Here is a 25,691-nt window from a genome sequence, read left to right as displayed (position 1 = left end):
TCAAACCTCAATCTTTATCGTTGGAGTTATAACATATTGGTGCAATAATATTTCATATAAATAATAGACAAATTATGTAAGTGCTCCAGGGTTCCACAGGACTGCAGTCTTCCAGAATAATTGATGTTGCATTCATTTGTCTTCACTGCTGTGGTGTTGTTAGTGAATTCCATTTGCTTGGACCTTGATTCTTTTCTTTCTCCTCCTTTTCTTCTGTGCCTACACTCTGATTTTCTAACTATATGTTATTATTTCCGCTACATATTTGCTCAGCTAATTTGGGCCGCGTGACGCGCAGTGCAGGCCGCGTTGCTATGTAACCTGTTGAGACGTCTGTGCCGCGGTGGCACCGAGGCAAAGACGTTGATTGCACTTGATGGAAAAAGTGAGTTGGGTTCCGCTCTGATGCTGACTTTAAAAACCGGGAGGGGGCTCAGTAGACGGAGGGCAAACACCTCTGCAGCCGTCCGTCGGTGTTTGAGTCCATCTTTATTACTGTCACCACCTGCGGGGGGGGTAATGCTTTTCGTCTGGGCCGATAGGTTGTCCAAAGAAAACAGAGTCGCTCGGCTGCGGCGCTGCTCTTTACCCAGCAGCCCCTCTGGGAAGAGCATGAGACGTCTTCATCTGGGGCGCTGCCTCATTATGGCGGAGGCTGACAAACAGTCCCTCTATCAATACACTTTTCCTCAACCAAACACACACACACACACACACACACGCCTTGTTTGTGTAATGCAGGGAAACGCACTCGGCTACACTTTCTCCTGACTTTCCTTCTCCGCTCACTTTCTGTCTCCCCCACATGCACACACACCTTTTGGGTGTAATAAAACAGCCGATCAGAGTCATTGGCTGCTGACAGGGACTGACACTGAAACCTGCTGTTGTTGGAAGGCTGCCTGGGAGATGTTCATTACTCACAAAGCTTGTCGGTTTGGACAGGAGAGGAACAACGGCCTTATTAAGTGGAGACCTGGAGCAGCCGTAGGGGAAATACACATACACCCACACGTGCACCCACACGGGCTCTGAGAAAGTTTGAAGCTGTGGTTTCAACCCGGCGCTCTGATTGGCTGAGAGGAGTTGGGTCTGTCAGAATTATATATATATATTTTTTTTTAACTTTGGGATTTGCTGAGTTCACCGTTTTGACACGGAAGGCAAGTCAGACAAATCGTGACGTGACAACATCCACGACATGGACGCCATGAGGGGGGGGGCGGGGGAAGAGTCAGATCCTGCTGTGGAGGAATGTGACGGCCTCATTTTCACCGGAGCCTGCAGATATTGATTGGAGTTTCTGATGTCTGTCTGGCTCATTGTATAACTCTCCCAAGAACAGATTCAATAATCCCGACAGTGCTGAACCTGAAGCCTTGTTTCCATAGTAACTCTGCTCTCCCTCTCTAAACATAGCCCCCTTGACTGACTTTGGATCTGTTCAGATCATCAAGCACAGCTGAAGAGGAGGTAGATGCGTGGACATGGACAGTAATGTTCCTGACTTGAGGCGATGAAGCGATGAAGCGATTTGCTTGTTTGTCGGAGCAACCGGGCGTCCTGGTGTATTTACAGTCCGAGCTGTGGTTAAAGCTCCTGGAGAACAGAAGGAGACAACATGAAACAAGATGGAAATAGTTTTTTTATTTCACTCGGGTAGCGTCCACCTGTCTTCCAGAAAGATTTACAAGGCGCCACTTGTTGCCAATGAGGACGCTCGGTCCTGTTTTCTGCCGTAGAGCTTTAATCACAAAGCCCCCAATTCATCTCTCACCCGCTTCCTTTCACCAAGTTTGCGGAATCTTAAAATAGCAGCATCTTTCTTAACAACCTGCTCCATTTCAGCCTCGAGCAAAAGGGGGCCGCCATAAATCAAAACTACCGCGCTTGACGGTTCGGGGACAAGAGCTGAATTTGCATGAAGTTGTTGTTGTCACCATTTTCTTTTTTTAATTCTTCATTGTTACAGCAGCCCCCCCCCCGCCCTGCAGCTGAGTCCAACAGGACGGCGGTGATATCATCGGAAAGCGAGGCACAGGCAGAGACGGGGATTTAGACAACATCTGCCCTTTTCCTGGCGTTTCTGATACTCTGCTGAGTTTTGTCTTTGAAGACCCACGATGCATCTTCATCCAAACCGTCAGAAATCATGTCGGCGGGAATTTAACACACGCACAACCCTCTCTAAACCTTCATGTCATTTCATTTCCTGACGAAGAACCTACTGATGTCTGATGCAACCTTGGAGGCTGCCGCGCTCTTCCTCATCCTGCTGCGCTCTTTGGCTTGCTGAGCCGTCCTCTGTGGAGAAAAAATGGAACATGATGTAAGAGGTTAAATCTGCAGTCGGCGCAGAAGAGAAAAGTGAGATCAATATTTTGAGCATCTCTAGATTAAAGTGTCTGAGCGGTGGCATAAACAGCGAGAGGATCCCCTTATCAGAAGGCGCAGTTCTCCACATCACTTTATAAACGTCAACGAATAAAGCAGCTCCTTACAAACCGACACCCACTCGGACAAAAATGCTTTCTAGCGTGGAAGTTAAGCACATTTAAGGTTACAATGAAAGCCGCGCTTTTATTTTGAAACCTCTGCTCTCAAATCAGTTCCTTTTTTCTTTTTTCCCCTGAAGTGAATTGTCTGTGATTATGAAATATCGACTGGAGGAGCTGAAAAAGGAAAATGTTCCCAAGACAGTTATATAGCAGGTTGCTACAAATGCAATATATCAATATGTCACACAACCACATCATGTGATGTTATTATAGAGAAAATATAGCTGTGTGAGGGACGTTGTAACTTTTGATCAATGTGTTTGACCATGTATCACATTAATGCCATCACACATGATCCTCAACATGAGTGATGAGACTTGAACGTGGATAAAGGAGAGGTCCGTGCACTGTGCACCTTAAATGTTGGATAAATTGCTTTTGCCCCTTTAAGCCCTGTGGCTGAGGAGGCGGCTGTGGAGGCTGTTGTTGGTGCAGTGATGTGGAGTGAGCACGTACAGATCTGTGGCAGACGGTGCACAGCGTCTGCAGGTTGTCCAGCGAGCACTGTCCTCCTCCGCTGTAGACCGGCCGGATGTGGTCGACCTGCCAGAAATCCCCTTCGACCGGAGCGCGGATCATCTCATTCAGCTGGAAACACACAGAGGGGGAAGCGGTGAGCATCTCGGTGCACTGTCCACCCGGGGATGTGATCACAAATTGCCGAAATCATCCATCTATGCTTAACTTTTCTCCTTGATCGGATTTGATTTGTTTGAAAAACACAACTCCACGACAGGAAGTGATGAAAACAACAAGCAGATGCCGATAAAGGTTTAAATGCTGAGATGAATGTAAGCCTGAGAGATTCTGAGGATAAGTCAGCTTGATGAAAACAATAATTGCACCAAATCAATGACAGTGAACTTTGACTTTCAATTATCCGTCACAGACAGATGCCTCAGGTACAGGCATACAAATCTCCCCCAAATAATGTTCTGTTCCCTCTCCATAGGGAAACTTAAATCAGCCGATCAGGCAAAAGACAGAAATTGGGTTAAATAAACCACAGGGAATAACAAGCTACAATGGGATACACACATTCCTAAATTACTAAACGTTTTGGAGAAATCCAGGTGGAATTTGAAAGTGTTTTTAAGAGAAAACCAAGAATTCTCTCAACTCATGTGAATTACCTGAAATGAGTTGGATTTTGAAGCATTGTGTGCGATCTGTTGGTAGAAAATGAAAATAAAATAATCCTAGTGATGTTTTCACTAATGTGTTCCATCAAAATTGTACAAATTTAACCTAGAATGGGTCTTTTATATTTAAATACTTTATATATATATACACACACATCTGGAGCTGATCCGCTCTACCGAGGCCGCCATGTTTTTTACAGTATCCCAGACTGGACAAACTAAACACCTTTTGAGTTTGTATGACAACTGAAGGACTCCACAGGTTCTACTTCATGTAATCTTAAATTGATTAAATCTGTTAAAAGAAAAAGAGGTGAAGACAGAAATAGAAACAGGGATGCAGACTCAAAAGGAGAGAACACAGAAGAGGAGGAGCGGAGGATGAATGAGAGAATTAAAACACAGAGACAAAGAAGCCTGATGGGAAGAGTTCAGGCCTTGAAATCAATTTTCCTGCTTTGAGTGCTACTCTGCCGACATTAAGGCAGCGAGCTGGAATTGATCCCAGAAGACTTGAAGAGCAGACGTGATCGCAGGGGCAGAGGTCATGTACACATGTACACACAAACACACACAACCACACACACACACAAAAGCACACACACACAAAAATACACACATTTCAGTCAAATGAACCTGCTCTTCTGCCAAAACCAAGCACCTTGCTTCACCACCACTACAGACTTACCCCAGAATTATGCTTATGGGCATCTAAAGGCTGTAACACACACACAGACATACACACACACAAACACACTCACACACCAAAACCCCTGGTTTGAACCAAAGAATGAGCCTATAATCTTGAGGCTTCTCCACCGCTGCGGCATCTTATCATGTGGCTGAGTTTGTTTCCTCTAAAGCTCGGTGCATCGATTGGTGCTGATGCTGCTGCCGCCGGCACTGGGAAGGAGAATGTGTGTGTGTGTGCGTAGGGAGGGGGGTGGCTTTGCAGGATAACAGCCAACCAAATCAAACAGGCTTACTGGTCGAGGCCTGGCACTGGGAGAAAAAAAATCAATGGGCCCAGCAATCCATTTACTGGGAGCTGGCCCCTTGGAGTGCAGATCAACGTGTGTGTGTGTGTGTGTGTGTGTGTATGTGTGTGTGTGTATATGTGTGAGTGGGTGGGATGAAGAGTAGAGGGCACTCTTTTTCTGCCCTTACACAAACACAAAGGCAAAAACTGTCTCCCCCTGTCAGTTATTTTGCTCTCGCACCAGGAGACTCGAGGTGTGTGTGTTGTAAAGTAAATCCAATAGAGTGGTTACACAATCATTATTATCTGTTAATACCAACGTGAGGGGAGAACTGCACTGTTGTAGGTGGTTGAGCTATTTTTAACTACTCTGCAAAGTTAGCTGGTTCATGTCCTGTGGTTATCAACCTGTGGGTTTGAACCTTCCCAGAGTCGCAGGGTGAATCTGAGGGGTCGGTGATTAATGAGAGAAAAGTTCTGCTTCCCCAAATTTGTATTTAGCTTCTAGTGAGATGGGGGATCATTTGAAATCCTTATGCCTCCAACAGTGTTTAACTTAAAATGACCTTAGAGGTTTTTAATGGACCTACTATAAGTTTATAACATTTATTTTTATATAATCTTACACTTAAATATTGACATCAGAAAATTAGGATGATGTCTTCTGGGTAAAATAATCATAAGGTTGTTTAGCAGTCTTCAAGAAACACCATTTCCCATCAGCCCCAGTACAGCGTTTATGCATTTATGTGAGCTGCTAGCTTAGCTACGGATCGATTATTTATTTTTATATATTTAATGATCAACACTCCCTTTTAGCACATACATTTTTTTCATTTAGTTATTGAATTATTTTATTTTAGTTATTTCCAATTCGCTTCCTATGATGTATCTTGCTTATGGCCTACATGGGCCAATAGACAAAACATTTTCAAACTCTGGTTTCCTCTGCTCTTTTGTCCAACCTGCTTGAGTGACAGCTGGGCGAGCCAAGTGTTCTCCAGCATCTCCTTGCGCTGGGGGGGCGGAGCGTCACGGACCTTCAGGTACAGGTCGTGTGCGTGGAGGCCGCACAGCTGACAGACGCCCTGCTCCACCTCCAGCACCCGCGAGCGCATGTATGTTTGGCTGGAGCGCAACTGGAACTCCTCCTGGCATCTGGGAGAACACGGAAACGGCAAACTTTCACATTTAAATAATATTAACGGCTGAAATTCTTCTTCGCTTTTCACAAACACAGGAAAGCTGTCGTCTTTTTCCTTCGGAGCACAGAGATAACTGTGTTAATTTCTGATAAGATCCCGGCACAGAGGAGTGAAGTGTCTCACCTTGACTGAGTGACCTGAATTTGGCTCTTGAGAATCACTTGAGGAAATTGAATTTCTAACTTAAATAGGCAGCGAGACGAGAGGAGGCACAGCCGCAACACATTTTATCAGTTAAAAGAATTTAGCAGATCTTATTCAGAGGGAACAGGAAGTGATGCAGTGTTGTTCCTCAAGGACAGAAAGACATTCCTGCATTCCTCCACTTACAATATCATAGTCAGGATCTTGAACCAACTATGATAACAAAGGATTAGACCAGTGGACCAAAATAACTAGAAGAATTGCAGTTTGATCTTCTAACAGCAATGTTCTTAAGTCATCAGCACACAGTGTTGCTTCAAAGCAAACCAAGGTGAAGTCAACACCGTGCACGTCCTGTTTTTCAGTTTGGTTTCACACACATACTCTGACTATAATTGAATTTCACGGTGCCAGATGGGGGGGCTTTGCCACAGAGAACAGCGGGTAGACTGAAGTTTAAGAAAGTTAATTTAAGAAATGCTCCTCTCTGATCAACAAGGACCAAATTCTCCTGTGGCACTAAACTCCACCCAACTGGTGCTCCAAGCAGAGATCTGTATCGTCGGTGCCTTGTTTCTTTAAAACTTTCTGTGAAAACACTTCACTCAGGAAAAGAAAAAAGACCCAGAAGCGTCTAATTTATCTCTGAGCCGTGTGCACTTAGTGTCGCCGTACCTGTGGCTACAGAATCGAGTGTCCCAGGCCCCACCGGAGGTGGAGCAGGCCTGCTGGCAGGAGAGACACAGGGGGACACCTTCAGTGTCCACAGCCTGCAGATACGCAGACTGTAATGATGCCTGCTCCTCCGCAGCCTCACCGGACTCCTTGTCCTTCCTGCAGGGACAGAAATTGATTACATTCAGACATTAGAACAAAAAAGGTTGTGTTCGATCTGGGGAAGCTCGATTTCTTCTGTTACCTTTGACCTTAACATCACACCGATGGGATGCCAGTAGAAAAGACCAGTTTGTCTCTAGAGAGACCAGTAACTAACAAAATGAAGATACTAGTGAGTTGCATGATGGGAAATGTGGGATCCAGTGTTACTGAATTTTGTCGAAGACTCTGCACCACAAGTCTCTCGACGTCTATGCTTCAATTTCTGACGGATATATTTTATATGTCAAAATACTGGAGTTACTCTTTGAATCAGAGTAGTGAGCATGTCATGACTCGGCTATTAAACTGTGGAGAAGAATATGAATTAAACAAATTGAATTAAGTGACAGGAAATATGACAGAACACACTATTCAGATCCACTGATTGACAGGAGTCAAGGTGAAGATGCAGCTAAATACATTTACTCCCTTTATGAAGACTCTGACTATAATTGAATCTCAAGGTGCCAGATGGGAGAGCTCTGGCAGAGAGAGCATACATCCACGTATGCTACTTTTTTTGTATGATGTACAAACATCACGATTCTTTTTACCTTCAAATTTCAAAGAGAGGTTCCCTTGACCTGCGTGACAAAGACCTCAGTGCTGCAAACATCCAGGCTCAATGCAAAGCTTATCCAACATCAGCAGCGGAGCGAACACGAGAGGGAGCTGGGAGACATATGGCTGTGTGTGTGTCTGTGTGTGTGTGTGTGATGGGGACGCAGAACCATTCCAGTATGTGTATGTGCGTGCCCATCCTGTTGGCAGAGGAAAGCAGCTCTGGGCATTTGCCATGTCGTCGCAGCAGGGTGCTAGAGCCACGTTGGAGAGGACAGATGGACTAAATTCTCTTTCCCCACGGTTCAGGATTCAGAGAGACAGAGATGGGAACAAAGAGCCAGAGCGCTACAGAGGGAGATTTAATCATTGAAATGGAGAAGAGAAACCCTCTAAAAAAGGAACCTTGCCGCTTCAAAGTTGAGAAGATACCAAAAATTGAAAAGTACCAAGAGACAAATGCTGTGCCAGCAACGTCTAGTGGATGAAAGAGAGACCGAAATAGACTTTGTACTGTTGTGTGCCCATACGGAGGATGGTGGAGGCACTGGTGGTCAGGAGAGAAAATATCTAACCCAGAAATACTTGGTGAGCTGGTGACAATAAAGTCAAAGAAATCAAAAACATATCCAAGAACGTGTATCTATTAAACTGGATTAATATATGTACGTTGCATGTAGCTTCAAAGCCATTTAAATTAATGTATGCACAAAGCAAGTGAGCGTGTTGGCTGCTCGACTTCGCAGCATGAGGTAACTCTCTGAAAACTCCCCACTTCAAACTCCAGGAATCGTGCAACATGCCTTCAGCTGCATGTTTACCACCGCGGCTCCTCTGTGATGCTTCAGACCAGAGAAACCATAACCACCAGAGGGGAAAGATCCGATGCTGCTAAGTCCACCTGTCAATCTGTGCAGCTGTTGATCAGGAGGCAGAGTCGGTTTTACAGGTTCTAATTTGTGGCTTCTTGTGCACAGCGAGGCGAATTGGACACAGGCTGCAGGACGCAGGAGAGGATTCATTTGGGAAAATCAAGGGATATGTCCAAAAGTAAGAAAGTGCAAAAAGGATTTATTAATTCAAATCCTTGAATCAGCTCTGCCCATCACATAAATCCCAGGTTTTAAAGGTAAAGATCAAGATTTTTGTTAAATTTTCCAGAGCAACCTCCATCTACATATAATTCTTCAGGAGAGGCATTTATTTATTTATTGGTAAAAACTAAGTAAAGAAATACAGATTCAATTTTAGAGACAATCAGCTTAAAAGACAGAAAGAACTATCATCCTGTTAATAAAGCACCAGTGATGCAAAATCATAAAATATGACCGAACCTATAACACAAAAAATATACAATATAATATGATCTTATATCAGAAGTATTTAGCATTGTTTTTAATGTAATATTAAAAACTTGGTTTTCCAGGGACAACAAGACTCATATACTTATAATCTAATAATCGTATGTACTAATGCTTTTTTTTTATTTACATTTCAACATTATTTTTAAGAAAACGTGGTTAGATCTTTTCATGTGTAACAGAAATCTCCATGCATGTAGAATGTTAGCATAGCACTTATAGGTCCTCAGTTCAAGCCATTTTCTATGTAACACCAGGTGTGGTGTACGTGTGTGTGTGTGTGTGTGTGTGTGTGTGTGTGTGTGTGTGTGTGTGTGTGTGTTGCAGGTTTCCATAGAGATATCCCCTCCAGGGGTGTGCTGGCCATTGCATCTCTCCCAGTAGATTGTGTTATGGTCTATATTTACTGTACTAACACACTCACTGGGCCTTTGTGCCTCTCCCACAAGGCACACGGATCTCCATGGAGACGGCTGAGGGAAGGAAAACCAGAAAACACAGATTTCCAAAGAGAGAATCCGAGCGATGAAACAAACCACCTTCATGTGCCGACCATGGAACCTCATGTTTAAACACCTCGGCTGCACCTCGGCTTGATTTATGAACCGTTAAAATGCTGTTTGAATATATACATATATAGGAAATGTGTAGGCTAGAGGTGAGTTTAGATTTTATTCTCATCAGTTGTGTAAGTCTTTCAAAGATGTGAACACAGCTCGCCCCCTTTTCCTGCCCTGAACATCCACCCACATGTTTGCCCCTCTGACCTACCTCTCACAGGCAGGTGGCGTGAGTGAAGAGGCAGAGCTCCTCTTGGTGAAGAAGTTTTCCTTCACGACCAGTCGGACGCTGCCTCCCTCCTGCTGGACTTTGCTCAGCGAGGCCTCGGCTACTTCATCTTTACTGAGGTACCTGTGGAGATGGGATAGATGGGGCTGTGAGGGAATGGAGGATTTTTACATAACCAAAGAGCTTGATGAAGAGAGCTGCTTCACGTGTGCAGCATGGGGGAGTAGCTGCATGGCTCTCCGCAATGTGAAAGCACAAGTGTCTTTGTGTATCTCTGAGTGGCGTTGTGTGCCTGCCTATGTAGGTGCGGTATCGTCTATCTTGATAATGCATCCTTAAAATAACAGTGAAACACCGCACCGCTGGAAAAAAATAGTTTTTTGTTTTGCTATTGCTTTCCACTTCCTCAAGAGAGCAATGCTGACCATAGCTCATCTTAACACCAACACGTTAGGGCCCTTAATGTAGCTTTAGCAATATTTAAGGGACTGCAGTAAACCCACATTTAACGATGGACTGTATTTATATAGATTATATATATATATATATATATATACAAGTTGCAGTCAAGTCCCACTTCTATATGCTGCCCTTTTCCTTTCAAGCATCATTCACACACTGTCGGCACAGCAGGGATTTGGGGCTCAGTACTCCAACACCCACGGAACTGCCAGAAGGCCTCAGTGACCGATGAACTTTCTCTTTGCACCAGTCTCTGCAAAAACTGCAGAAATTCTTCCTTTCATGGCTTATTTTCTATTCTGTTGATGTGCTTTTATTCTGCTTGTCCTCTCCTCCTGCTGAATCCCATTACTATTACTATTGCTGCTGCAGCAATCTAATTTCCCCACGGGCATCGTCAATCATCTAATCTAATCCATCTGCCCCGCCACTGTTTTTTATGGCCCTTGTAATACAGATGCTAGGTGTGCAAGTTGAAAATTGCACCAAACGCTACATGTCAATCTGGGCAGGATTAAAATGACCCCAGGATTGTCAGAGCTCACATGAAATACAGGAGGAGAGGAGCTTGGGAGAAGAAAATATAAAATCACTGAGTTGTTTGTTCTGGGGGAAGGAAACGCTAGTGGTCTGGAGAAAAGAGACCAAACGTCCTCATGTACCATTGAGCTTTTCAAAAGAGTGTCCAGCGGTTTTCAGACTTGACATTCACATGTGAGGAAAACAGCAGGAGATTGTCCAGGGGACTCTGAGTCTTAATAGTTATTTAATAGGTCAACAAAGGTATAATTTGAGTCAGTCAGGTTATGTGATGGTTTCTATGTATCATATTTTGGTGGTTACTATATTTTCCCAGTTAGAGTTGAAGCATTAGTCTTATTCTAATTAGAGAACTGACAAAAATTCAGCGTCCTTGAAGAATATATGACGAGCAGTTATTTTACCCATTTCAAGGCTCTTCAAGTCATTCAGTTTTTCACGATGAGTCACAGACGTATCAAGAACCAAAGGGAAACGTTTTAAATTCATATAAACACCTCATTACAAAGAATATCTAAATATCCATAATGTGTCACATGGATTATTCCATTTGTCTATGAGAATGTTGTTTTAATAACAAACGTATTCCATCGTTTAATATTTCTATCATTAGAAGCTATTATGAAATCAGCATTTCCCATGAGCCCTTAACATTTGCTAATTAAAAAATGTGACCCCTGTAATAAAACATGTGTCATGACAGGACTGAGAGGACAGAACACTGTGGAGGGTTGAAGACAGCAGGGACTACAACCAACAACATGCCTAATTACCTGATTGATTACCGTATTGATTAGGGAGTAATGGATTACATTTATGGAAATCAGTGACTGAAACACCTGCATCATAGAAGGGAAGCAGCGCATGAAGAAAAGGACTTTAAAAAGCACAGAAAAGACAAATGGATGAAGAGAGCGTTCGGGTTATTTCACAGACAATCAACTCAGGTGATTAAAGCCGGTGACTAATTGTTGTGTGAATCGATAATCATGCTTTATTTTTCCAAACCTTTGCTATGACAGCGGTGTCGATTCGTGAGCTTAGTTAGTTTCAAACTTTATTGCTGCCACACAAACGGTCGCTCTGCCACCTTTGAAATAAAATCAATACCTGGAGCAGCTCCTAGAACGATGGGACGTGTGGAAAAATAAATCTAACACAATTTAACCGAGAGGGAACATTTACCAAACGGTAAAAGACAAATAAGAATGGACGGTGGCTGTGTGTGAAATACATTGGCTCGTTTACCTGAAGGGTCTTTTATGGAACTGACATCAAATCACAAACATATATGTGTAGTGGAAATGTCGATGGAGGATTTGGGCCACGGGAACAGTACAAAATCATAGATAATGAGAATGTTGTGAAAAGGTGTAATTGTACGAGAATATAATCGTTATATACGTTAAAATGAGGAATGAAGACCATCGTTTTAAGTTTAAGAAGTAGTATCAGGACTTTTGTTTTCTTCGATATGACCCTAATACTCTCGTGATAACTTTCTAACTGAATTAAGGATTAAAAGCTGATTGTAGTTGTTTAATTAAAAAAGAAAGTGGAATGTAAATAGTTCACTTGATTCCACTTACGGTTCGTGTCTCTGTCCTGATTATTAATGAAATACCACTGTGGTATTTAAATCTAACAGGAAGGTATTGCCACTGTTAAACTCAGAGTTTAGAGTTTTTCCACTCGGGCCTGCAGGCTATGCAGTGACATTTTCATGCATTAGCACCTCCTCCATCTGGACCGAATACTTTCTTTGGGAGGGAGATGGAAAGAAGGTAGGAGGCAGAGAAAAAATAATAAAGGGAAGATGGATGACAGGCGGCAGAAAGTGGAGGAGGGAGACACTTCAAAGAGGAGAAATTTCTGTGGAAGCTGAGGGGAGATGAGGAAGACGGTAAGTCTCCATCAAACACAGGAGCTTCCTTTGCTCCAAACAGTCCCAGCACAGAGGCTGCATGAAACGAGATACCTAACACTAAACCGGAGTCCAACTGCGCTTCTGGGAGCGCGTGGATGTGTGTGTTTGCATGTTTGTATGCGGCTAGGGTCTTGGCCAGTAATTCTGTAAACCAAGATGACTGCTGCTCCCTCCTATTGCAGTGCATAATCCAAACCTCCTCCAGAATCACAGGCCCCGGCCAAGATCTTCCTTCTGGGGAAACCAGGCATATTTTGTGACACCTGCAAAGTTTTCCCATCATAATAAAAATGTGATATATTTAATGTGTGATAAAATCCTAAATATGATCTATTAAAGCTTTGAGTTCTGGCCACTACAAACACAACGTGAAGAAACGCTTATCTTGTGTACAAGGAAATTCTACAGGGCAACATTAAAAGAAAAATGTGCCATCGCAGGAAATACACCTAATTGCTTTTTTATCAGTATTTAACGAGCCAAGTGTGAAGCTAAAAGTACCAGATACAAATACTTTCCTCACAGTCCTAATATAGCATATTAACAAGAACTGGATGCATGGACAAACTGAAAATATATAATTCCTCCGGCTGTGTGTCGCCAGCAAATTCATCCTGTTGCCTGGTAACCCCTTGGCTGCTGGTGATAGCTTCATATTTAAATGAAGCGAAAATAATTTGCAATAGTTTTGACAGCTGCAGTCGATGTAAACACAGAAGTGGACGGAGGCGGCAGCAGCTCCGACAAAACGCAGCAGCTGACTGGATTTGCACTGGATTAACTGGACCTGGTTTTCTGCGGGGAGCCATTTGATGCACAGCTGTGGTGGAGCTGTGGTGGCAGCGGGTTTCTGACCCACCGGCCACGCAGAACCACAGACAGCAGCTCAAGCTCTGGCCAGGCCGGCCCACAGCTCAGACACCGGGGCCAGACACAGCTCATCTGTGTGAATCCACACTAACAAGCTGCTGCGCCGGTCAGGCCCCGACTGAAGCTGCTGTGATTGATGGCTGCTCTCTTGAACTGTCCTCAGTGAGACACGTCTGGAACAGGAGCTGTGTTTAATGTCAGACGTGAAAAATCTGGTTTTGTTTCTTGGAGATAACACATAATGCAGGTATCTGAGTTTCACCATTAGCCCGACAGACGTTTTGACAAGGTGAAGTTAAAACTCAAGTGTACAAATATGTGCATTATAGACCAAATGCCACAGTTAATTGTTGACTGAATGTTACTAACTACTGCAGCCCACGTGTTGCTCAGCCTATACAAACTGTTTGTGCAAGAAAAATAACAACGGCGTATTATAGAAGCAATAAATCATTTACTCCCAGTGTTTACTGTAATTTTTGCAATGACTCGTGCTTAGGCTGGAAGCAAACCGGATTAGAATCCTCTCAACTCTTCCAAAATCACTGTAAATCACCATGAGTGGCTTATGACGGAAACACACACAGTGTCGGAGACCCGGGCAAAGTGGATTAAGTTTGAGGCGGTTGAAAACCGAGCGTCTCGGTGCTGCGAAGGTGAGCCGAGATCACCCCGCTGAGCAGAAGCTGGAGCTTGATTGGTTCTGATTAGTGAATAAATCAAACAGGTATCAAATCAAGCCGGGCCAATTGCCTCCCACTCGCACCTTGATTAGGTTCATGCACCCAAACACGCTCCCCCGGTTGAGAAACACTCTCCCTCACTAACGCACACATCCACGAGACTTCCCTGTAATTGCCAAACTCTCCCTGCCTCTATCTACGCCAGCTGTAATTAGTGTGCCAGCAACAATGCTTGTTTGTCGAAAAAAAAACACAAAAAACACACACACACACACAAGTGCACGTACACAGCGCTCATCTTCTCTTTTGCCTCAGCTGACACCCTTTGATACACCCACACAAACACACACACACAAAAACACACACACACACACACACTATTCAGCCTTCCCTTGATGCCCGGGGCAGTAAGTTGGTACAAATCTGCTCGTTCCTCTGTGAAATCTCACACATCCTCCCCTTGAATTCTGACATGATGCTGGGAATTAATGCATCTCACTATTGTTTCACTGTTTTTTAAAATTTACATCAACTGGCACAATAGGTTGCCGGGTCAAATTATTTATTTGCTCGTCGGGCCCGGAGGAAAAAACACATTAGATGTCATGTGTTTTATAGATTTATTCAGAATTATAACGGGGGAAGATTTACTCGACAGATTTTGTCGTCTGAAATGACAACTGTTGATCCCAGATCTGAGCTAATTTCTGCTTGCTTGTTTATAAAGCTAGTTCCCACAGTTCATTAGAAACATCATCTATGATTAAGTTCAATGGGGGTGAGATGTGGTGACTGACAAGGCCACAGCGTTCACCCCTTGTGCCCCGTGGTCAGGATGGAAATGAAATGTTATGTATACTTTCTATATTGATTTGCAGTGACCTCTAAGGGGGCCAGTGGACCATGCCCCCCCCCCCCCCCCACAGCACAACAGAGCCCCTCACGGTCGGGGTCAGGCATTCAGGCCTGCACCGTCCTCTCGGGGTAGGACACTCATGCACTTGCCCACTTCTCAAGAACGTGGTGGAGGAAGACTCATCTGTCTGAATAACATTTTTCCTGCAGACCAGTGCCTCTGGTTTTTGCACCAGTGAACTCTCAAAATTGTGAGATGAGGGTTTTGAGGAGAGCAGCCAGATATGAAATCCTCTCTATAGCTGATTTTAAACATGCACTGGACTATGGACATTCAGATATTCACTTTTCCTTTTATGTGTCTGACCCTCACATCCTCCTGCTACGTTCCTCATATGTGAAAAGAAAACTCCTGGACCTAATGTTCTGATGTTACACATCACTCTCGATCTGAATCTATTCACTAGATCTCCATGCAGATGTCACTTCACTCATTATTCTCATTGAAGCAGCAGCCAGTGAAGCGTCATCCTGCCATCTGAGCCCCGACAATGAAGCCTCTCTCTTCGCCTTCATACAAAATCAGAATCAATTGGGCCTGTTTAGCATTTTCATACATGCCACAGAGCATTATTGGATGTTAATTGTTTAATCCTACAGTGCTCCTGTGTGGGAGCATCTGCATTCCTTCGCTTTCTCCACTCGTTTATTCAGATTTTCCCTTTTGTCCTTGACTCTGTGGCATGACGGCGCTGATATAAAGCTTCAGCTGCTGGGATATGACTGGTTTAGTAAATCAGCACCAGAATTGTAAATCACAGCAAAGTTTTTGAAAGTCAAAGCCTGTTTCCAGCGTGAGACTGACCTCTTGGTGCTGGAGTGAGGGCGCTGGGCGGCCGCCAGCTGCTGCAGGCCGAGCGTGGGGCTGTGGAAGAGGAGGCAGCTGCGACGAAGCAGTTTCTTCTTCATGGCTGCCAGGCTGCCCCACTCCTGAACCATCCTCAGCACCTGCACGGAGGACACCACATTTCAATTGGAAACTCAAACCTTTGCAGCCTTCTGCCTCCACGCAAATTGACAGATTGGACGCTGGAGCCTCTTTAAAAGCAAAAAAATATTTCTTCACTTTTTCAATTTGGAAAATGGACCCGAGCTGCAAACAAACAATCTACAGCACAAATGCACACTTATACACACACAGAGATAGCTCATCAAACCAAGAGAGAGCTGTATATGCTCTCAGCCAAGTCAAGGATTCAAAGAAAATCCACTGGCAAAATAACAAATAGCTCACAAGGCCTAATGGGCAATTTACCTACGTATATTACATTTGAGAGGTGTCTCTTTTTTCCATGGATGATACTTTCTCTCGCACAAAGATTATTTCAGTGAAGATAAAACTCAGCATGCATTATACAGACACTTTTCAAAGCCAGCCAGGCTTGCTTTGTTGATGGTTTAGCGGCTGAATAATGCATTTTTCTGACAGAAATATAACTTACTGCTCTTAAAAAGCATTTCTAATGGAGAGGAGACGTTGTAGAAGAAGATGCAAACGATAAAAAGCCTGATCTGATCCGGGGGATGTGGGAGAAATGGTTATTAATGATTATTAATGAGGGTATTTTAAGACAGTGATCTATGACATAGATGGAATATGTAGAAAAAGAGTCAAACATACACAGAGGAAGCAGAGCAGATTCTCGCATAATTGTTTAAAGTGTTAAAGTATTTAAAGTGGTGGTTTGTGTTACTGTCTAAAAGCAAGAGAAGAAATAGCACAACATCCTTAACACTTCTGGTAAAGTTATCTTAAATAATTAACACCATTTTCCCTGCTTAAGTTACACCTTTTAAAAGCCACCTCGAGAGGTCTGTCGGAAGCTAAGATGCAGAATCCTTTATCTCTTCCAGGGTCCAGTCTGAACTGCGAGTGGAAAGTTTCGTCACATAGAGCAACTGTTTGCATGTGAACGCTTTAAGGAACCTTGCTCTACATTTACTGGATTTCCTGGAGTCTCCATGACAGGAAGTAACGATAGAGAAGCTTTGGAGACACCCTGAGACATCAACAGTTTCCAAAGGTCACCAAAGGGTCGTGCAAAAGTCCAGGAGTTGAATCGGATGTCAAAAGTCGTGACACGAGGAGGAGAGTGGGAGGTGTTTCCATCTCCCAGCCTCTCAAAGGTCACAGGGGTTAATTTGTGAGTAGCAGTCATTGAGTGGGTGGAGGGTGGGAAGCCTTTGATTTGGCTCTATGAAGCTGTACAGAGTCGTATGTTAATCCTGCTTTTATCTCCTAAAGAATAAAGGTGGTGAAATTCTGTTCTTGCCCCGTGAAAAGAACAAAACCAACAATGAACTGATCCTTTTGACAAGTATGACGTGTGTGTGTGTCCAGAGCCTGGTACAAAACATCTCAGTCCTGTTATTTAGCCACATCATTGTACTTTTACTTTAATAAAATATCCAAACACCATCTTGCACATTTGGAGCCAGAAGCGAACACAATATATTTACCTGTCACACCTAATAATTATTCTCTGCTCTCTGTTATCATGTTTATATTGGAAGGAGGTGTCAAGGTGTTGTTTAAACGCTTTAATACAACATGTGTTTTTCCAGATTACGATTTCAAAGCAAATGAAAATACGGATTCAGAGCAACGACCTGACAATCAGGAAGAGGGACCTCCCCAGGAGCACATAGATGCACAGTCTGCATAGCAGCTCAGATTGCATTGTCTCATTCCTTTAAAAGAACATATATTTGTTTAATGAAATATACATTATTCTGTTATTATTCAATTGTATAATGATTTTATTTCAGAGCGGTTTGCTCGAGCGGCCTCGGGCTCCGTGGTTTTTACCGAGTGTGAGTTGAGTTTACGTGCCGCTGCCGCCGGGTCCGAGACGTGTTGCTGCTCAGTATTGATTCTGATGGACAATGGGAGTGTAACAGGGCGTAAGTGATGGGTCAGAGGATGGATGCAGCTCACGCCTCCGTTCAACAAACCGGCATAAACAACGTGATCGGTGAGGCGTCTGTCAGCGGCTCGGCGGATTGCAGGATTTAATATTTGCTGGTTGGCGTGTGGGGTCGTTTGAGGTGATGAGCCGTCTCCTTTAACGACCCTCATAAAACTGCAGTTTTTCTTCTGCAGGTCTCCTTGGCGGCCCAGACCTCCAAAACGCCCCCTCTATTCCCCCCCCCCCTCCCTACCCATAATTCCTTCAACCCCTCCTCCCGCTCCCCCTCCAGGCTCTGCAGTGGTGGAGGTGGGCGGCCGCACTCCACCTATCTGTCAGGCTGTCGGTGCAGCGCTGCCCGATCTTCCTCCTCATGATGGGAGGTGTGATTAGATTCACATGGCAGTGACACAGACACACACACACACACACACACACACACACACACATTTATATCCGTTAGCTTTAACAAGCCCATGGCCTCAACCTCACTGGATCCGAGTGAGACTAATTCATCTTTAAGGTAAATTGAGGTCGTCCTCAAAGCAGCCGAAACTTTCTACTACACTCAAGAGTATACTCAGGATTTTCTGTCTTCTTGGGAATTGTGTGTATTCATGCACTTGCATTAATTTCCTCCACCAAGGAGGTTTTGTGTTGTCGGTGCTATTTGTCTGTTTGTCAGCAGGAACTGATTTTCTTGAAAGCTGGTGGGAGTGTGGGGCACGCGCCAAAGAAAGAACCCATCAACTTTAAAGGCTCATTTATGCTGCTAACATACAAACAACGATATAACCGTCCCTGCCCACATACTCTCATCCTATAACTCTGCATGGTGGTTAAGCAATACATCCACTGCAGGGCAGCACAGAGTCAAGAGTTTCTGACATCATCAAACATGGCGACGGTGTAGAAGGTTGCGATATTGTACTAATTAAGAAAGATGATAATGCAGAAGTGAAAGGAATCCGGCAGATGTAGCCGACTGATATCTGTGTGTGTGTGTGTGTGTGTGTGTGTGTGTGTGTGTGTGTAGTCTGGTGTGTCAAGTGTTCGATCTACTTAGAGCCGATCCAGTCTTCTCTTGGTAATCAACCACAAGAAGAAAAATATTGGCACATTTTACAACCTAGAAGTCAAACCCAGCGTTCGTACAGTAAAGACACATTAAAGTGGGAGCACCTCCCTCATGTTAACACTCCAATCCACATGAACACCCACACACATTCATGAGCAGCAGAACACACACACAAACACACACACACACACACACACACACACACACACACACACACACACACACACACACACACACACACACACACACACACACACACACACACACACACACACACACACACACACACACACACACACACACACACACACACACACACACACACATACATAAAGCCTGGCGGGAAGGACAGACCTGTATTCGATTTTCCCGGCGCCGTGTGAAGGCCTCGGGCAGGTCGTCCCAGCTGGTTAGTTTGATGTCCAGAGGGATGAAGCTCAAGTTCAACGCGGTACCGTCCTAAGAGACGAGGAGACAGGGACGGAGAAGACGGCCTGAAGCAGAGAGATTTGTTTCCACTCACACCACCATCATCGGCTGAAATTTATTCTGGATCGTCTGTGGAGCATTGTCAATGTTGGCAAAGTTCTCTTTCCAACAAACAAAAACAAAAACACAAAATGCTGTTTTAAACCTGAGGGGTTTATTCACACAAATGGTGACTCATGTATAATTTATGTATTTTTATGTCTACAACACATTATAATGTAGTTTTAAGCAGATATAAAAACAGTTCCAGTGTTAAATCATACTTTTAATATTTACTCTGATTAAACAGGTGTAAATGATAATGAAGGACCATATAATCATAAATGAAAATTGACTAAAAGATTGAACATAATACTTAAATTTTCTTTGATTTTTAGAGAATTATTAAAATCATTTTATAATTTATAGATTCATTAGACACTATATGGCCCTAGGTAATTAAACTGCAAGTGCATAGAAAAGAGGCACAATAGTTTGAACCAAAATTAGCACATTAAAGAGAGAGAAACACCCACAAACACACTCAGGGGTTCTTTGAAGCAGTACAAGTTCATAGTGGCGCCATCACACAACACAAACACACACACAGTCCCTCCGTGTTCTTCGGAGGTTCCTGCCCGGCTCCTCGTGTTCTCCTGCCCAAACAGTTGGTGAGACGTGGGATGCTGCTGCTGACTCACTGGTGCAATCAAAGCAAACACAAGCACGACCACGCATGGTTCCCTCGTTCAGCGTCTTTCTGAGCGAGTGGCGCTGCTGTGTTGTTGCAACACACAAGTTGTTGTTTCACTCGCCTGGCCAGAATAAGAGTCAGGGTGATACTGGGGTTGTTTAACATGGAGCGATCGTAGACACGCCTTTGTTTTATGCTAACAATTCAATATCAACTTTATTCTGAGTTTATAGTGCAGCTCTGACGCCACTGGATTTGCCATTGGCTAATCAACTTCAAAGGATTTTAATTATATAGCCTATACATATATAATTGTGTACTTTTAGTGCAATATTCTTTTCTTTGAATTTGTAGTAGAAGGTTACAGTATTTTTATTTATTTATTGAAGAATACCTGCAAAGCTAATAAGTACAGCCTCGGTTATACTTTGTATTTAGGGCTAATGAGCAAAAACACCCGAACAACAAGTTGCACTGAAACTTGTTGAGTAGTTTTTGTGTAATCCTGCAAAAACTACCAAACAAACCAACAAACACACAACGAGCAACCTTGTAATAAGTGGTGTGCAGCAGCTACTGAACGTTCGTATGGAACATGTAGAACAATAGACGTCTCTCTATTATAAGAAGCTACATACCAGGTGTTGTTGCCTTTACATGCAGCACAGTTCACTGTAGCTCAATTTGTACCACAGCTACAAGTCTCTTCAGCAAAGCAATCAGGTTTTTAATGACTTACTTGCCGAGTCTAATTAAATTCAACTTCTGTAATCTGGACGCACTTTATTCTTTATTGGTTGCCATGGTAATCGAGGATCTCTCGTTTCTGCTCTTTATTCTATTATGTTCACCACTTAGGAGACGCTGCTTCTTATTTGACAGTATACGTGTATTGGTACCAGAAATGATGTAAAACCATATACCCTGAGGTGCCTCCCTGTGATTATAGATAATCATACTGTGGCGTCTTGGATGCACCTGTGAGAAAATAAGCAAAAAGCTATTACAGCTTCATTAGTGCTCACTACTGACAGTTTGAAGCACAAGCAGCCACTGACCCTCAGTGTTCGGGTCAGTCAAACCACAGACAAGCGCTCCACAAAAAAAAAAGGAAGCTGACCAGTGGGTTTAGGTGAAAGCTACTTTGTGGAAGTCAAGGAATGGAGATGAAGGACGAAGAGGAGACAGGAGAGAGGATCACATCTGAAAGGTTAATACCTACTGGCAGCCGACACGTGGATTTGGAGATACACATCAACATCAGGACGTTTTTTCCTGTGCTGCATCCTCCGTGCACAGAGGCCCACGTGTTTATTTGGATTATGGTAAAATGAATATCATGGGGAGTCAGGGGAGCGGTGCAGCGGGTTGTGCTGCAGCAGCACGGAGCAGGATTAAAGCTCTGGTGCGACTGGGAGGAGGAATACTACCGTCGACACTTCCAAGCTCATGAGTGTTTAAACATCCGGTGTCATTAAAAATCTGGTAACAATAACTTCAGATATAAGTCATCGTTAAACACAGACACAACTGACAAAGAGATAATAAAGAATAGCCATGCAAGGTTGTCGTTCTCATTTCTTTGTGCGACCCAGGCTTCCTGTCGGGTTTATTTACCAGTAATGTAAATTTTTCAGACTGTGAATGTTTGCTTGTAGCACTTCTCCCCACATTTCCATTTCTTTTTTAACTGCGCGCCACATGTTTACACTCGCATGCAAGATCTAGTTAGCAAACATGGGATGCAAGTGAGTCGCAGTCACAACTAATGAGATGGCTCAAAGTGAAGATAGTGAAAAAGGATTTGTGTGTGTGTCTGTGTTTGTGTGTGCTCTTCTTCCCTTTTTCACCACTTTCTGCACAAAACTATCCACTAACTTATTACCTTATTAAAACCCAGGGCTCATATCAACTCACTATATGCTCGTGGCTAATTCTACACACACACATATATATATATATTGATATGTGGGATTTGTCATATTTGAAGTCATACTGGGAACCACACAATATGGGGAGTCACAGCAAAGGATTTCAAATGAAGTAGAACGTGTGCTAGGAGTATCCTGATGTGGTAAGCCTCACCCATCTCCCTCCCCCCTCCCCCCCACCCGCCTCAGAGCACGCAGGGGCCCTGACTCCTTGAATAAAACAACAATTTGATGTGTAGAAAATGGACATAAAATTCCTAATACTCTCAATATTTCTCATCCAATCCCCGGTGACAAATCTCCCCCTGATTGTGCACTGAGCGGCCCCCTGTGTGAGTCCAACACGCTGGTCCAGGATTATCCAGACCTGACAGCTTTCCAGACAGAATTCCTCCAGTTTATCATTTAAACGACAGCGGGGGACATTTATCTCCGCGGCTTATCGTCTCAGCCACGCGTACGCGACACTTGTCTATTGCCATCAGGGTAATATTCCATTGGTGATTCAGTTCAGTGCTTTGGTCTTCTCTATGTAAAACCATCTTGTGTCTTATCCACGTTCGTGGGGAAGGAACCTGATCCCTCATGAATGAAACAAAAGGTGTTAAGTATCCCAACGCGATCGATAGAGGGGTCTGCTGGCGAGTGGCCCTCAGGAGCAGAGCCGAGAATGCTCAGAAGTGGAGTCATTGTCAGACCAGGGTTAAATTATACGGTTTGTCTCGGCTCGATGGCAAAAGCACATTTTACTTGATCATTTGAAGGAAACACCTGAAGTCCTCAAACCAAAGTCCTCAGCCAGGGACTCTCTGCAGATTATTGAAGATAAACTCTGGAGATTCTTCTCTGGCTCTGGGCCTTTGTTGCTCTTTCTCGATAAGCTCTTTGAAAAAATGTATTAATAAAAGCTTGTTTGAAGATATCTGTAAATCTATGAGTGATGTAATTCTTATTCCCTCTGTTGCCATTGTGCTTTTTCCTACCTTTACATTATTTTTGAGATATGATAACAATCAAAAGAAGGAGAGGGACAATGAGGCCACTGGCACCAAAATCCACCAAGAACCAAGAAATGAGTCTCAACGTAAAACCCTCAGTGTGACATCATAAGGGATATCTTCTCAGAATTGACAATTGAAATGATCTTGATTTACAATTTCAATTATTATTGAAAAGACCAGATATATTGAAGGAAGTCCTTGGTGGACAGTCTCCCTGAGAGCTGATAAAGACAGAAGAATTGGAGATGAAAGACAAGGAGAAGTTTGGCGATCGGTTTGGTAATCCTCTGGTAATTCCTAAACCTTTCACTGGTATTGAATGAGAGAATATTAATGGATTCAAAGAGCTTTTCTTTCCTCTTTTACCAAACAGCCCCGATCAATCTCGGAGGCAGAAAAGAAAGAAAAGAAAAACATCTGAACGGACTCAGACAGCGTTTTGTTCCCGCAGCGATAGACAGGATTATTAATCAAGGTTGCTGAGGTTATTCAGGATCTTTCTAATACAGAGCTGAACCTATACCTGCACAGCATTTTCAAGTGTGAATTAAACACAGTTGGATTCGGCGCCAAACAGATTGTATGTGGATTCATTTGCAGGTGTTTTAATCACCTTTATTTTGGTTCATTCTTAAGCTTTGACTTCCTTAATGACGTCTGTGTGTACTTTCTCACATCCGTCCTGTTTGCTAATTGGAAACGTGTGACAGAGCAGCACGTCTCTTGCTTTTATAACTGCATTGTTGTTCACGGCTCAATCTTGTCAAAGAGATCTCGATCTCAGAGAGACTTCCCCTTTCAGAAAAAAACAAGGAATTAATTATGTTCTGTTCAGTGTTCAGCTGAATAAGACAGGAACAAGCTGGCGAGGAACAAAAAGGAGGTTGAAAGTATCAAAACTCCACCTTCCTGTGCAGCTTCACTTATTCTCACTGCCTTGAGACCTGAAATGATTAGTACATCAGACCATTCTGACTTTCATTTAGAAAGTAGAAAGAGCTCCTGTTTCCTTACACTGCAGAGGATAGCTCTGCACCTTTGGCTTTCTTTATAAATGGCTTCAAGAATATTTAGTTCCAAAACACCTGATATTATAATAGAATCCAACCAGGTCACGGTGTGTCACACTGCAGCACAAGAGAAATCACAGACCTTGAAGACAGACTTGGGTTTTTGCTGGAAAATATCACTTTAGTGATCACTATCATTAAATTGATCAACTCATCTGTGAACAGGATTTGCAGCAATAACTTCGTGGTGAATACAGCTCCAATGACCTCGCTCTGCTTCATGACTTCATCAAACTAGTTTTGATATTCTTTGATTGAAATATCGCTATAGGCTGAAATTACATTTTGCATCCGCCAATTCAGATTCATGGATTGGATTTTTTTCTTACTTCTTACTACCACATTACTGCTTTTTGGCATTGACACACACACACAAACAGACACACACACACACACAAACAAACAAACCCCAAGTGTCCCACAATTTCCAGCATTTCCTGCATCATCTATTCAGCATGAGTAAAACATCTCTGGGTCCAAGGGTGATTAAAGATGCATAATCAATCTCTCGCAGTACCTTGGAGTACAGATAAATTCGGTCTGTGTACTGGCTGGCGCAGAACTGCAGGCCCGGGTAGACGGGTCGGGTGGTGCTGCAGTCATCGCCATCATTGTCCTCATCCTCGTCATTAGCATCAGCAGCAGAAGACGAACCTGCGGCTGCTCTCAGGTCTGCCGGGAGGAGGAGGAGAGGCTGATTAATATCGCACTGAGCACATATTATCGGCTCATCATCGGCTTTCACGGCTTTATTGGTGCCTGTGTTTGCTCGGCCGGTGATGCAATGGGAAGCAGAGACATTAAACTTCGGGAGCTTGTAAATGTAATTACACAGAACACAATATTGAGAAGATATGACATTTTTAGCAGATCGTGTGAAATGAGTATGCATATGCATTATGGGTCTGAAAGTGTGATCCTATATTTATGGGTTCAGATATGAGAATCAAATAATTACAATATGAAATGAAAATGTTGAAGTAATTATCTGTGACATTTTCATATAAATAGAAATGAAAGTCGATTTTCCCTCCTTCCATCTTTCATGTGGAGATCTCGACTCACTGCTCCCGGTTCTTTTCAATTATTAAAAGCACAAATACATATTTTTTCAATTTCTTTCCACAAAAACTTCTTAAAATGACTAATATCTTTAATTATTCTTTGTCTTTAGGTAATTTATCTTAATATCCATGGCAGGATTCATTTCTTATGTGCCATATTGTCAGTGTTGAGCCTACAGCAGACTGGAGTACAGACAGGATGTCTCCCTAAATTGGACCTGATTGGTCGGTCACACTACATCCTGATCACCAGTTTCAGGTTTCTGATTTAATAATAGGTGGAAAAAAATTTGCCGTGCATTTGCAGAGTCATGCTTTGTTTTTCTGACAAAGGCAACGAGTCATGTCATCGACTCACACCCCCTCTAGTTTGATAACACAACACATAGTGTGGATCTAAACACTGTGGATAGTAGAGAGTGCGATCAGGCCGATTGTAGAAATTAAATTTCTCTATATTC

At 43.3% G+C, this 25,691-nt stretch overlaps 1 protein-coding gene across 2 annotated transcripts in view; it reads right to left on the bottom strand.

Annotated features, from left to right (window-relative positions):
- Positions 1-1,632: 1,632 nt before the first annotated feature.
- zranb3 (zinc finger, RAN-binding domain containing 3) overlaps positions 1,633-25,691 on the bottom strand; it is a 62,989-nt gene continuing 38,930 nt past the window's right edge. The window contains exons 15-22 of one of the 2 annotated variants that reach the window (XM_062380391.1): positions 24,684-24,838; positions 19,357-19,461; positions 15,821-15,963; positions 9,601-9,741; positions 6,704-6,862; positions 5,645-5,837; positions 3,015-3,146; positions 1,633-2,304 (exon numbers count right to left, since the gene is read on the bottom strand). In XM_062380391.1, the coding sequence (XP_062236375.1) occupies positions 2,206-2,304; positions 3,015-3,146; positions 5,645-5,837; positions 6,704-6,862; positions 9,601-9,741; positions 15,821-15,963; positions 19,357-19,461; positions 24,684-24,838 (1,127 nt within the window). In that variant the 3' untranslated portion in view covers positions 1,633-2,205. Of the gene's footprint in view, positions 2,305-3,014; positions 3,147-5,644; positions 5,838-6,703; positions 6,863-9,164; positions 9,303-9,600; positions 9,742-15,820; positions 15,964-19,356; positions 19,462-24,683; positions 24,839-25,691 lie in introns of those variants that run through there. The other variant, XM_062380392.1, reaches the window with a different exon arrangement.

Source organism: Platichthys flesus, chromosome 22 (genome assembly GCF_949316205.1).
Source record: "Platichthys flesus chromosome 22, fPlaFle2.1, whole genome shotgun sequence".
In the NCBI taxonomy this organism is placed as follows: domain Eukaryota; kingdom Metazoa; phylum Chordata; class Actinopteri; order Pleuronectiformes; family Pleuronectidae; genus Platichthys; species Platichthys flesus.
Note: the sequence above shows the minus strand (reverse complement) of the source record. Positions and strands in the feature narration are given on the sequence as shown.